The sequence below is a fragment of the Orcinus orca genome, chromosome 1 (genome assembly GCF_937001465.1).
Source record: "Orcinus orca chromosome 1, mOrcOrc1.1, whole genome shotgun sequence".
In the NCBI taxonomy this organism is placed as follows: domain Eukaryota; kingdom Metazoa; phylum Chordata; class Mammalia; order Artiodactyla; family Delphinidae; genus Orcinus; species Orcinus orca.
Genome location: NC_064559.1, coordinates 194,924,759 through 194,939,123, shown reverse-complemented (window position 1 = coordinate 194,939,123; position 14,365 = coordinate 194,924,759). Strand labels below are relative to the sequence as shown.

The 14,365-nt window shown below is 37.5% G+C and overlaps 1 protein-coding gene across 2 annotated transcripts in view; it reads left to right on the top strand.

Moving 5' to 3' along the window:
• Window positions 1–14,365, top strand: part of KDM1A (lysine demethylase 1A) — a 64,355-nt gene that overhangs the window by 26,839 nt on the left and 23,151 nt on the right. For both annotated transcript variants that reach the window (XM_004272523.3, XM_004272524.3), the window contains 5 exons: window positions 7,193–7,326; window positions 10,368–10,446; window positions 11,069–11,161; window positions 12,043–12,149; window positions 13,714–13,795. In XM_004272523.3, the coding sequence (XP_004272571.1) occupies window positions 7,193–7,326; window positions 10,368–10,446; window positions 11,069–11,161; window positions 12,043–12,149; window positions 13,714–13,795 (495 nt within the window). The remainder of the gene's footprint in view (window positions 1–7,192; window positions 7,327–10,367; window positions 10,447–11,068; window positions 11,162–12,042; window positions 12,150–13,713; window positions 13,796–14,365) is intronic.

Sequence of the window (14,365 nt, the reverse complement as noted above, 5' to 3'; positions counted from 1 at the left end):
CCACCCCTCTAGGTGGTCACAAAGCACCGAGCTGATCTCCCTGTGCTATGTGGCTGCTTCCCACTAGCTATCTGTTTTCCATTTGATAGTATATATAAGTCCGTGCCACTCTCTCACTTCGTCCCAGCTTAGCCTTCCCCCTCCCCGTGTCCTCAAGTCCATTCTCTACGTCTGTGTCTTTATTCCTGTACTGCCCTTGGGTTCTTCAGAACCTTTTTTTTTTCTTTTTTAGATTCCATATTATATGTGTTAGCATACGGTATTTATTTTTCTCTTTCTGACTTACTTCACTCTGTATGACAATCTCTATGTCCATCCACCTCACTACAAATAACTCGATTTTGTTTCTTTTATGGCTGATTAATATTCCATTGTATATATGTGCCACATCTTCTTTATCCATTCATCTGTCGATGAACAACTAGGTTGCTTCCATGTCCTGGCTGTTATAAATAGAGCTGCAGTGAACATTGTGGTACATGACTCTTTTTGAATTATGGTTTTCTCAGGGTATATGCCTAGTAGTGGGATTGCTGGGTCGTATGGTAGTTCTATTTTTATCTTTTTAAGGAACCTCCATACTGTTCTCCATAGTGGCTATATCAATTTACATTCCCACCAACAGTGCAAGAGGGTTCCCTTTTCTCCACACCCTCTCCAGCATTTATTGTTTGTAGATTTTTTTGATGATGGCCATTCTGACTGGTGTGAGGTGATACCTCATTGTAGTTTTGATTTGCATTTCTCTAATGATTAGTGATGTTGAGCATCCTTTCATGTGTTTGTTGGCAATCTGTATATCTTCTTTGGAGAAATGTCTATTTAGGTATTCTGCCCGTTTTTGGATTGGGTTGTTTGTTTTTTTGATATTGAGCTGCATGAGCTGCTTGTAAATTTTGGAGATTAATCCTTTGTCAGTTGCTTCATTTGCAAATATTTTCTCCCGTTCTGAGGGTTGTCTTTTCATCTTGTTTATATTTTCCTTTGCTGTGCAAGAGCTTTTAAGTTTCATTAGGTCCCATTTGTTTATTTTTGTTTTTATTTCCATTTCTCTAGGAGGTGGGTCAAAAAGGATCTTGCTGTGATTTATGTCATAGAGTGTTCTACCTAGGTTTTCCTCTAAGCGTTTTATAGTGTCTGGCCTTACATTTAGGTCTTTAATCCATTTTGAGTTTATTTTTTTGTATGGTGTTAGGGGGTGTTCTAATTTCATTCTTTTACATGTAGCTGTCCAGTTTTCCCAGCACCACTTATTGAAGAGGCTGTCTTTTCTCCATTGTATATTCTTGCCTCCTTTATCAAAAATAAGGTAACCATATGTGCGTGGGTTTATCTCTGGGCTTTCTACCCTGTTCCATTGATCTATATTTCTGTTTTTGTGCCAGTACCATACTGTCCTGATTACTGTAGCTTTGTAGTATAGTCTGAAGTCAGCGAGCCTGATTCCTCCAGCTCCATTTTTCTTTCTCAAGATTGCTTTGGCTATTTGGGGTCTTTTGTGTTTCCATACAAATGTGAAATTTTTTGTTCTAGTTCTGTGAAAACTGCCATTGGTAGTTTGATAGGGATTGCCTTGAATCTGTAGATTGCTTTGGGTAAGATAGTCATTTTCACATTGTTGATTCTTCCAATCCAAGAACATGGTGTATCTCTCCATCTGTTTGTATTGTCTTTAATTTCAGTGTCTTATAGTTTTCTGCATACGGGTCTTTTGTCTCCTTAGGTAGGTTTATTCCTAGGTATTTTATTCTTTTAGTTGCAGTGGTAAATGGGAGTGTTTCCTTAATTTCTCTTGCAGATTTTTCATCATTAGTGTATAGGAATGCAAGAGATTTCTGTGCATTAATTTTGTATCCTTCTACTTTACCAAATTCATTGATTAGCTCTAGTAGTTTTCTGGTAGCATCTTTAGGATTCTCTATGTGTGGTATCATGTCATCTGCAAACAGTGACAGCTTTACTTCTTTTCTGATTTGGATTCCTTTTATTTCTTTTTCTTCTCTGATTGCTGTGGCTAAAAATTCCGAAACTATGTTGAATAATAGTAGTGAGAGTGGACAACCTTGTCTTATTCCTGATCTTAGAGGAAATGGTTTCAGTTTTTCACCATTGGGAATGATGTTGGCTGTGGGTTTGTCATATATGGCCTTTATTATGTTGAGGTAAGTTTCCTCTATGCTTACTTTCTGGAGGGTTTTTATCATAAATGGGTGTTGAATTTGGTTGAAAGCTTTTTCTGCATCTATGGAGATGATCATATGGTTTTTCTCCTTCAATTTGTTAATATGGTTTATCACATTGATCAATTTGCGTATACTGAGGAATCCCTGCATTCCTGCGATAAACCCCACTTGATCATGGTGTGTGATTCTTTTAATGTGCTGTTGGATTCTGTTTGCCAGTATTTTGTTGAGGATTTTTGCATCTATGTTCATCAGTGATATTGGCCTGTAGTTTTCTTTCTTTGTGACATCTTTGTCTGGTTTTGGTATCAGGGTGATACCAAATGAGTTTGTAGAATGAGTTTGGGAGTGTTCCTCCCTCTGCTGTATTTTGGAAGAGTTTGAGAAGGATAGATGTTAGCTCTTCTCTAAATGTTTGATAGAATTCGCCTGTTTAGCCATCTGGTCCTGGGCTTTTGTTTGTTGGAAGATTTTTTTTTTTTTTTTTTTTTTTTTTTTTTGCGGTACGCAGGCCTCTCACTCTTGTGGCCTCTCCCATTGTGGAGCACAGGGTCCGGACGCGCAGGCCCAGCGGCCATGGCTCACGGGCCCAGCCTCTCCGCGGCATGTGGGATCCTCCCGGACCGGGGCACGAACCCGCGTCCCCTGCCTCGGCAGGCAGACTCCCAACCACTGCGCCACCAGGGAAGCCCTGTTGGAAGATTTTTAATCACAGTTTCAATTTCACTGCTTGTGATTGGTCTGTTTATATTTTCTATTTCTTCCTGGTTCAGTCTCGGAAGGTTGTGCTTTTCTAACAATTTGTCCATTTCTTCCAGGGTGTCCATTTTATTGGCATATAGTTGATTGTAGTAATCTCTCATGATCCTTTGTATTTCTGCAGTGTCAGTTGTTACTTGTTTTTCATTTCTTATTCTGTTGATTTGAGTCTTCTGCCTTTTTTTCTTGAGTCTGGCTAATGGTTTATCTATTTTGTTTATCTTCTCAAAGAACCAGCTTTTAGTTTTATTGATCTTTGCTATTGTTTCCTTCATTTCTTTTTCATTTATTTCTGATCTGAGCTTTATGATTTCTTTCCTTCTGCTAACTTTGGGTTTTTTTTTGTTCTTCTTTCTCTAATTGCTTTAGGTGTAAGGTTAGGTGGTTTATTTGAGATGTTTCTTGTTTCTTGAGGTAGGATTGTATTGCTATAAACTTCCCTCTTAGAACTGCTTTTGCTGCATCCCATAGGTTTTGGGTCATCATGTTTTTATTGTCATTTGTTTCTAGGTATTTTTTGATTTCACCTTTGATTTCTTCAGTGATCTCTTGGTTATTAAGTAGTGTATTGTTTAGCCTCCGTGTGTTTGTATTTTTTACAGATTTTTCCCTGTAATTGATATCTAGTCTCATAGCACTGTGGTCAGAAAAGATACTTGATATGATTTCAATTTTCTTAAATTTACTAAGGCTTGATTTGTGACCCAGTATATGATCTTTCCTGGAGAATGTTCCATGAGCACTTGAGCAGAAAGTGTATTCTGTTGTTTTTGGATGGAATGTCCTATAAATATCAATTAAGTCCATCTTGTTTAATGTATCATTTAAAGCTTGTGTTTCCTTATTTCATTTTGGATGATCTGTCCATTGGTGAAAATGGGGTGGTAAAGCTTCCTACTATGATTCTGTTACTGTCGATTTCCTCTTTTATGGCTGTTAGCATTTGCCTTATGTATTGAGGTGATCCTCTGTTGTGTGCATAAATATTTAAATTGTTATATCTTCTTCTTGGAGTGATCCCTTTATCATTATGTGTGTTCTTCTTTGTCTCTTATAATGGTCTTTGTTTTAAAGTCTATTTTGTCTGATATGAGAATTGCTACTCCAGCTTTCTTGCAATTTCCATTTGCATGGAATATCTTTTTCCATCCCCTCACTTTCAGTGTATGTGTCCCTAGGTGTGAAGTGGGTCTCTTGTAGACAGCATATATAAGGGTCTTGTTTTTATATCCGTTCAGCCAGTCTGTGTCTTTTGGTGGGAGTGTTTATTCCATTTACATTTAAGGTAATTATCGATATGTGTGTTCCTGTGACCATTTTCTTAATTGTTTTTGGTTTGTTATTGTAGGTCTTTTCCTTCTCTTGTGTTTCCTGCCTAGAGAAGTTCCTTTACCATTTGTTGTAAAGCTGGTTTGGTGGTGCTGAATTCTCTTAGCTTTTGCTTGTCTGTAAAGGTTTTAATTTCTCCATCAAATCTGAATGAGATCCTTGCTGGGTAGAGTAATCTTGGTTGTAGGTTTTTCCCTTTCATCACTTTAAATATGTCTTGCCACTCCCATCTGGCTTGCAGAGTTTCTGCTGAAAGATCAGCTGTTAACCTTATGGGGATTCCCTTGTATGTTATTTGTTGTTTTTCCCTTGCTGCTTTTTTTTTTTTTTTGCAGTACGTGGGCCTCTCCCGTTGCGGAGCACAGGCTCCGGACGCGCAGGCTTAGCAGCCATGGCTCACAGGCCTAGCCGCTCCACGGCATGTGGGATCTTCCCGGACCGGGGCACGAACCCGTGTCCCCTGCATTGGCAGGCGGACTCTCAACCACTGTGCCACCAGGGAAGCCCTCCCTTGCTGCTTTTAATATTTTTTCTTTGTATTTAATTTTTGACAGTTTGATTAATATGTGTCTTGACGTGTTTCTCCTTGGATTTATCCTTTATGGGACTCTCTGTGCTTCCTGGACTTGATTGACTATTTCCTTTCCCGTATTAGGGAAGTTTTCAACTATAATCTCTTCAGATATTTTCTCAGTCCCTTTCTTTTTCTCTTCTTCTTCTGGGACCCCTATAATTCGAATGTTGGTGCATTTAATGTTGTCCCAGAGGTCTCTAAGGCTGTCCTCAATTCTTCTCATTCTTTTTTCTTTATTCTGCTCTGCAGTAGTTATTTCCACTGTTTTATCTTCCAGGTCACTTATCTGTTCTTCTACCTCAGTTATTCTGCTATTGATTCCTTGTAGAGAATTTTTTATTGCATTTATTGTGTTGTTCATCATTGTTTGTTTGCTCTTTAGTTCTTCTAGCTCTTTGTGAAACGATCCTTGTATTTTGTCCATTGTATTTTCAAGATTTTGGATCATCTTTACTATCATTACTCTGAATTCTTTTTCAGGTAGACTGCCTGTTTCCTCTTCATTTGTTTGGTCTGGTACGTTTTTACCTTGCTCCTTCATCTGCTGTGTGTTTCTCTGTCTTCTCATTTTGCTTAACTTACTGTGTTTGGGGTCTCCTTTTTGCAGGCTGCAGGTTCATAGTTCCTGTTTTTGGTGTCTGCCCCTAGTGGCTAAGGTTGGTTCAGTGTGTTGTGTAGGCTTCCTGGTGGATGAGAGTAGTGCCTGTCTTCTGGTGGATGAGGCTGGATCTTGTCTTTCTGGTGGGCAGGACCACATCTGGTGGTGTGTTGTGGGGTGTTTGTGACCTTATTATGATTTTTGGTAGCCTCTCTGCTAATGGGTGAGGTTGTGTTCCTGTCTTGCTAGTTGTTTGGCATAAGGTGTCCAGTACTGTAGATTGCTGGTTGTTCAGTGGAGCTGGGTCTTAGTGTTGAGATGGAGATCTCTGGGAGAGCTCTCGCCGTTTGATATTATGTGGAGCTGGGAGGTCTCTGGTGGACCAATATCCTGAACTCGGCTCTCCCACCTCAGAGGCACAGGCCTGACATCCGGCTGGAGCACCAAGACCCTGTCAGCCACATGGCCAGGTACGTGGGGAGTTTCTTGCCTTTTGGGATGTCTGAGGTCTTCTGCCAGCGTTCAGTAGGTGTTCTATAGGAGTTGTTCCACGTGTAGATGTATTTCTGATGTATTTGTGGGGAGGAAGGTGATCTCCACGTCTCACTCCTCCACCATATTGAAGGTCTCTGCCTTGTTCTTTTTATTCTCCTAATCTTACTAATGCCTTTCCTTTAAGGTTGCTTCCATTATCAGTGCTTCCAACTTCTTGTTTTATGTGCTTTAAAATGATTAAATATGGATATCTGGTGCCTGTCTTGTTACTTATATAATTACTTCAGTGGTATTGAATTTTGAAACTCTTTAAATTGTTTCTTGATATGTTCAGAAGCTGATGGAAGTATATATTTATAAGATCATCTTAGATAGAGAACGCCGAATCCAAACCACTAGACCACCAGGGAGAGATCATCTTAGAAATAAAAGTAAAATATATGTGAATGTTTCTGAGGACATCTTAAAAAGATGTACTTAACCATCAGCTTATAAAAATATCAATTTAATACCCAATTTTAAGAATTATACTTGTTATATAAGTTATATATATACTATGTATATATATTACTATATAGTATATGCAGTAAAACATTTTACTTGCAATATGTAGTAAAGCATTTCTAATGTTTCTGCCAGAAAAGGCGAATTCCTTGCTTTCTTTTGTCTCTTCATTGTAGTCTGCTTAGTTTCTTTCACTGCTTGCCAGCACTGAATTATGAGAACTGATGGATGGTGCCATTTATGAGATCATGTGTTGGTTATTAAACCTCAGAGTCCTCTTCATGTTCCCTGCTGTAGTCCTAAAAGAAGGCATGTGATTGTGTTTTTCACTCCATAACCTCTTTTGCTTTCGTTAGTGTATTTTCCTTTACTCTGGTTCTTTAGTTTTAAATTTTATTGTATATTATCAGTAATGCTAATTTTAATTAGAGTATCCTCCAATATTTTAAAGTTTTTTTGTGGATGAAGAAAATATTCTAAATGCCTTGTGCTTTATATGGTATATTGTTTCACTCATTAGTAAACTGATTTTTGGAATGTTAAGCTGAAAAGAATGACTAAATCCTAAGGATGTTTCAGCTTTTGAGCAAATTGAAAGTTTTTTTAAAAAAGGAAGTGAGATCAGTCTGCAAATAAGGCGAAGCTTTACAGAGGTTCTTCAGGCAAGAAAGGAGTTTGAGGCATAATCATTATCCCTAGTTTTGTGTTCACTTTCACTTTTCCCAGAAGTCCTTTGCTTTTCTTTGTTAGGTGTGGAGGGTGCAGCTTTCCAGAGTAGACTTCCTCATGACCGGATGACTTCTCAAGAAGCAGCCTGTTTTCCAGATATCATCAGTGGACCACAGCAAACCCAGAAGGTTTTTCTGTTCATTAGAAACCGCACAGTAAGTTTCCAATCAGCTTTTTTCCACCTGAATTGTAAAAGGTACATATTACTTTTATATAGAATATGGGGGGAAAAATAGAGAGGAAAGAATTTTTAAGTTATCTGTAATACTATTCCGAGATAACCACTGTTAAAAATTAGGCGTTTTTTCCTCCAGGTATTTTTTTAAAGGTACATTTAATTTTTGTTTTTATAAAATTGAGATCCTACTTCCATGCATTCTTGGGATCCTTTTCTTTCCTCATAACCTCATAAACACACAATAAGAATCTTTACACACTTTTTTTTTTTAATAATACATTAAAAATAATCACTTTGTCTTTCCTTCCCAGGGTAAGAGAAACCCTTATTCTGTTCTTCTCATCTGGTTCATCTTCCTCCTCTGGCTAAATGATTTTAATGTCGGCAAAATATTTTTTTGTCTGACAGTTGGGTCATACTTTAACTGTTGGGCATTTAAATGTCCATTTTTGCTTATTATAATGAAGCTCTGAACAGCTTTATACATTCTTGACTCTTATCTCTGGTTATTTCCTTAGGATAGCGTTCTAGAAGGAAAACTACCTGTTCAAAAAGTATGAACGCTTTTAAAGATTTGATACATGTTATCAGATTGCTTCCCAGAGAGGCTGACCCAGTTGACACCCTCGTTACCCTGCCCTGTTTTTGTGATTAAAACGATGATAATCTGTGCTGCTGTAGTAGACCAAAATCATTTCATTTATTTTCCATTTCTTTGATTACTTAGACTGATTGCTTTTTTTTTTTTCTTTTTTTTTTTGCGGTACGCGGGCCTTTTACTGCTGTGGCCTCTCCCATTGCGGAGCACAGGCTCCAGACGCGCAGGCTCAGCGGCCATGGCTCACGGGCCCAGCCGCTCTGCGGCATGTGGGATCCTCCTGCACCGGGGCATGAACCCGTGTCGCCTGCATCGGCAGGCAGACTCAACCACTGCGCCACCAGGGAAGCCCCAGACTGATTGCTCTTTCACATTTATTAGTCATTTGTATTTCTTCTGTGAATTTTTCTTTAATGTCCTTTATTCATCAGAAATTCTTTATATACTATTCAGAACATATTCATTGTACTCTGGAGTGATACAAAGTAGAAGAAATTCATGTTGTAATTTCAGTTATTTTGGATATAGCTCAGAGATGTCTTTTTAGCCACCACTAACGTCTTTATTTTGACCATTACATTGCAAAACTACTGCTAAATTTGGATTGTTAAATGCCATTCATCTAGAGTGATTGGTAGGTTTTTGTAGTACCGAATAAAGGTTCTTTTTTGTGAAGGAAAATAGGGTGATTTTTTTAAAGTGAATGGAAAATTCTTAATGTGCATTTCTGAGGCTGATTTGTCTTACAATTGAATCAGCTTCTTTGTGTAACATGTCAACATTTGTTCTAAGTGGATTTCAGACAAAATTGTCATTTTTTTGTTTTATCCTGAGGGGAGTTTTTACTTGAATTTGAGTGGTGGATTTATAGTGATCTCTGTTTTCTTTGATTCATTACCTGTGACCAGAAATCCAGATTTGGGGAAGGACTAGCCCAGGTTAGAGTTGTGGTCTCTGGCTATAAAACGGAACTTAAGTCATTCTTTCCTGTAAGAATTGTGTCAGTTCTCTCGTGTTAAACTGCATCTTTTGCTTCCAGATTTTAAAACCACAACTTTAGGATTATTCAACTAGAACCTATGACCTGACCTTTATATTATAAGATGGAAGGAGGAAGAAGGCTTGTGTTGAGGGGTGATGGACTTGGGCCCACTGTGTGCTTGAGGAATTCCATTTTCCTTTGACAGTGGCCACAGAGAAAAGCAGAGGGTCCATATGGATTTGGTCATATCTCTGTAATTGAATTTATTTGCACTTTTTTTTTTTTTCTTTTGCTGTACGCGGGCCTCTCACTGTTGTGGCCTCTCAGTTGCGGAGCGCAGGTTCCAGACGCGCAGGCTCGGTGGCCATGGCTCACGGGCCTAGCCGCTCTGCAGCATGTGGGATCTTCCCATACCGGGGCACAAACCCATGTGCCCTGCATCGGCAGGAGGACTCTCAACCACTGCGCCACTAGGGAAGCCCTGAATTTATTTACACTTTAGTTGTTTCTTTGAAACTTGTTTAGGGAGCAGTCTTTATTAACTTTTAGCTAAGATGTAAATATGATGGTATTCAGCTGGTCTTACATTTTGCAGATATATATTCAGTTTGAAAAGAATTCATGTTAGAGCCCATTGATTGTACCATAATATTTTTTATTCCTCATCTTACTGCTTTTTCAGCAGTATTCAAAATAATTGACTCCTCCTTTCTTAAATACACAGCTCCCTTAGCTTAACACATTATTCTAGTTTTTCTCCTGCCTCCCTGGTTGTCTTCTCTGAATGCTTTATAGCCTTATCCTTAACAACAGGCCACTATGTGAACTGGTTAGAGTTCTTAAGGTCCTCTCCTCTCTCCCCTGTTCTTTCCCACTAGAAGCCCTGTTCTACACACTTGGCTTCAGTTATCACCCATAAGCAAGTGGCTCTAAACCTTAACTCTCCTCTGAACCCCAGCTATGTATCTAGATGCCAGTCTTTCACCTCCTCTTGTTGTCTTGAAACTTAACTCATTATCTCTTATTTCAGTGTCCCTCATTCAGTGAATGGCATACCAACTCATTTAGTTGTGCAAGCCCAAAACTGAGGAGTTATCCTTTGCACACACACCTCCCCACATATCCGATTGATCATTTGATTTTGTATCTACTCAGGATCTCTGGAGTTTTCTAACCCAGGTTTGAATTCTTGTTGCTCCCCAGCTGTATGATCTTGGCAACTTACTAGGCAGGCTAAATTATCTCCTAGCTTCTTTAATAATTCATTCATTTGACATAGTTTTGTGTTTCATTAGTTTCTTTGTCAGGAATATAACCCTTACTGTTTCACTGAAAGGAAAACCTGTATTTGAGGCCTTAAAGTTAAAAAGATATTTTAGAGTGATCAAATGGTATATGTCTATTTGATTGTAATACAATTTCTATCATTTAAATACAGTTGCAGTTGTGGTTAGATAATCCAAAGATTCAGCTGACCTTTGAGGCTACTCTCCAACAATTAGAAGCGCCTTACAACAGTAAGTAGTGTTTTCAGTAGGACTGGTTTTGAACTGGATTTGAAAATGGATACTTCCTTCCAGAAGCTCATGGTTCCTTGATAATGAATTTGATAATGAATTTTCATCTTCTTGTGCTATGCAAAAATGAGCCTTGCAGCAAAACTATTTTGTGTGTTTGTAATTGTTTTTCTGATTTTTTAATTGTGTTGACAGGTGAGTGAGTTCAGAGATTGCTAATAATTTCTCCAGACCTATGTTCCAGCTTTAATCCACATAGTACTTTGCTGGCATTCAGCCTGTCTATCTGGCTTTCTCATTTCCCAGTTGCCACCAGCAGTCTTGTAAAGTTTTTGCCAAAGGAAATGAGCATAATACTACTTTTAAAAGGGTTGGTTTTGTCCTTCATTTCATCTGTAATGGGATGTCATTTTTAAAAATTCGAAATTATGTGATATGCATTTTGGACTACCACACAGATTAATAGTTCTAAGAATCACTTTTCTAAAGGAATCACATGACTTGAAGCTTATAGAAAAGATGAATAGAATGACTTCATGATGGAGAAATAGAAGAAGAGTTAAGAGTTTTCCATTTAAAGTGCTAAAAAGATAAACATGTTTTTAAATTCATTTTTCTGTAGGTGATACCGTGCTTGTCCACCGAGTTCACAGTTATTTAGAGCGTCATGGTCTTATCAACTTCGGCATCTATAAGAGGATAAAGCCCCTCCCAAGTAAGGACCTGGCCAATGAATTTTATGGTTTTAAATTAGGTTCCAGCAGGCTTTTTAGCATTTTATTTTGATTTCTAAATCCATATTTAGAACCAAAATATTCCCAAGTTTATCTTCTTATAAGTCAAATTTAAAGTACAATCTCTTTGTAAATGTGAATTTCCTATAATTTCTGGTTTGATAAATACTTGGTAAAAGATACTGAATTTCCAATTTAAGAAAAAACAAAGTAAAATTTATTAAAAATGAAAAAAATCAGTTATAAAGTAGGAAGTTTGTTTTCTCTCATTAACCAGTTCTTTAATGCAGTGCTAAAGGTTGCATTTTTATTTTTTAAATGCTTTTTACCCCTTTAATGGTGTCTGGATAATGTCTGCCAGGAATCAGAAGATAGGGATATTTTGAGAATTAACACATCTATCTATCTATTTATTTATTTTATATTTATGCTTTAATAATTTTTCATAAAAGGAAACTAAAGACTGCAGAAGTAGAGCTTAAAGAAAATAGCTTTAAGAATCGATTGGTTGACTGCTCAAATTGTCCTAAGTATAATTGTGAGGTAAATGTGGGAGATTATTCATAATAAATTAACCGAGGGTCACAGACGCTGAAGCACATGGCAGAGGTAATGAAAAAGTAAATCTTAAGATAAAGGATTTCATTTATGAATTTTCAACATTGAATTAAAGTTTATAAGTTTCAGATATTTGCTAATTTGTATTCATATAGTTTTCATAATTTGAAAATAACTCTGAATTGTTACTTTGTGAGACGTCATAACATGTTAAGAACCTAGAAATTTTCTTGATAAAAAAAATAACAAAAACTCTTAAACCTACAACAAAGTATTTTAATTTTTGTTCATTTTTTAATTTTAGCTAAAAAGACAGGAAAGGTAATCATTATAGGCTCTGGGGTCTCGGGCTTGGCAGCAGCTCGTCAGTTACAAAGTTTTGGAATGGATGTCACACTTCTGGAAGCCAGGGTAAGAATTTTATTTTGGGTTTAGAAGCCCAGCTTCATGGAAATATGGTAAAGAAATTATCTGTTGCAAATTAAGGAATCTTACAAATTGAACTAAACCAAACTGATTTAAATAATACTCAAAGTATTTTGACAGTGTTAACTACATTGGATAAAGCATTTTTGACAGTAAAACTTTGCAAAGTGCTCAGTGAGTATTTAGAGTTTATAAATAATCCATATAGCCCTTTGATGTATATTTTCAGGTCATTGTTTCTTGCAGCTAACTTTCAATTTGGGGGCTTTCTCGGGCATACCCTTTACAGGATGCAGTTATTTTTAGTGGTGGGACAGAGTGAATTGTATTCTGTTTGATTGTAAACGGAAAGGAGTTGCTTCTCGGACAGCAGCCATCTTTTACAGCCTGGTGAAGCCAAGATATTGGCTCCTTATCATTAGTCCTAGAGAGAGAAATGGAAACTGAAAGAGGATGGGGATGATGGCACAGAATGGAAAAAAAGAACATCCCATTAGGATGTTATTATTCAAATCATTTTCATGAGTAATTTTTGAGATTTAATTATTTTTCAGTGGCTTAAAGACCTCCCTTGACTCCTACCATTTAAAGAAACAAAAACCAAACAACAACAAAACACTTCTCACATAACTTAAACAATCTAAAATTTTATAAAAGCTTTCAAAATGTTTTGAAATTGCTTTTTACAAATTCCTAATTTTTTAAAATGTTCTTTACAAATAGAGTATGGAGAGATCAAAATTAAATAATTCCTGATACAGTCTTACTTTAATATTTTATTCATTAATTCAGAAAACATTTGTGTGCCCTCTGTCTCCTGTGTACAAAGAATACAGCAAGGAATAATGGGATCATTATGATTCCTACCCATGTGTGCAGGTTTTTGTTTTGCTTTTTTTCATTTGTTTGTTTGGAGTTTACAGAGTACTCTCATGTAATCCATGACTGAAGTATCACTGCAGCTCAGTAAGATTTCCCCATACTTGAAAATCTACAGTCAGCAAAGATAACACTTGGGCCTGTGTAGAAATGAGAGGTATTGTCAACAGTTCATGCTCAGTAGACACTCTGCCCTTGGGCATGGGGCTGCACTGGAGAGGCATTTGTCAGATAGATATCAAATCATTCACAGCTGACTTTGACACTGTGGGGCAAGAGTCAGAACATGATGGTAGAAAAATGGCCTTTAGTGTTGAAATTTGTGAACAAATATTTTCTATGTGAGTGGCCCTTGCTCAGCCTGTACAACTGGTGTTAGAGACATTAGGGTAGGTGGCTAATAGTACCAGTAACTAAGTATGTCTTTTGGGTGTCAAATTGTTTCCTACCTCACATCACTTAATTCTGTTCCTTTTATATGTCATTCATTACCTACCACTCTCTCAAATAGTTAAAGTTCATTTGCTCTTTGTGCTCACATTGTACTCCATGTAAACTCTAACTACACCTTTCTTTTTAAGTTATCAAAGAGCCCTGAGATGGTACCTTGCCAGGTTATTATGGTTAAACTAGAATTTATGACTTTAGCCATTTAATTTCTGAAAAACAGGATCGTGTGGGTGGACGAGTTGCTACATTTCGCAAAGGAAACTACGTAGCTGATCTTGGAGCCATGGTAGTAACAGGTCTTGGTAAGTAGTTCTTAGTTTTGTGCTGTAATACAAGGTCTGAGACTCATAAAATTGTTTAATCTTACATATATATATATATATATATATATATATGTATGTATGTATGTTTTTTTTTTTTTTTTGGCTGCGTTGGGTCTTTGTTGCTGCGCGCGGGCTTTCTCTAGTTGCTGCGAGCAGGGTCTACTCTTTGCTGCGGTGCGCGTGCTTCTCATTGCAGTGGCACCTCTTGCTGTGGAGCACGGGCTCTAGGTGCACCAGCTTCGGTAGTTGAGGCACACAGGCTCTAGAGCGCAGGCTCAATAGTGTGGCGCATGGGCTTAGTTTCTTCTTGGCATGTGGGATCTTCCCGGACCAGGGGTCAAACCCTTGTTGCCTGCATTGGCCGGCAGATTCTTAACCACTGCGCCACCAGGGAAGTCCCTGTTTAATCTTATATTTTAAAGCCATAGATACAATTTTAAAATATATTGGTTAGGATACTGTTCTCAGTATTAGTGAGAGGTAAATTGGCAAATAGTCTTCCTGAAAAGATACATCAATATGAGCATAGTTTAAAATGTACATAGATTT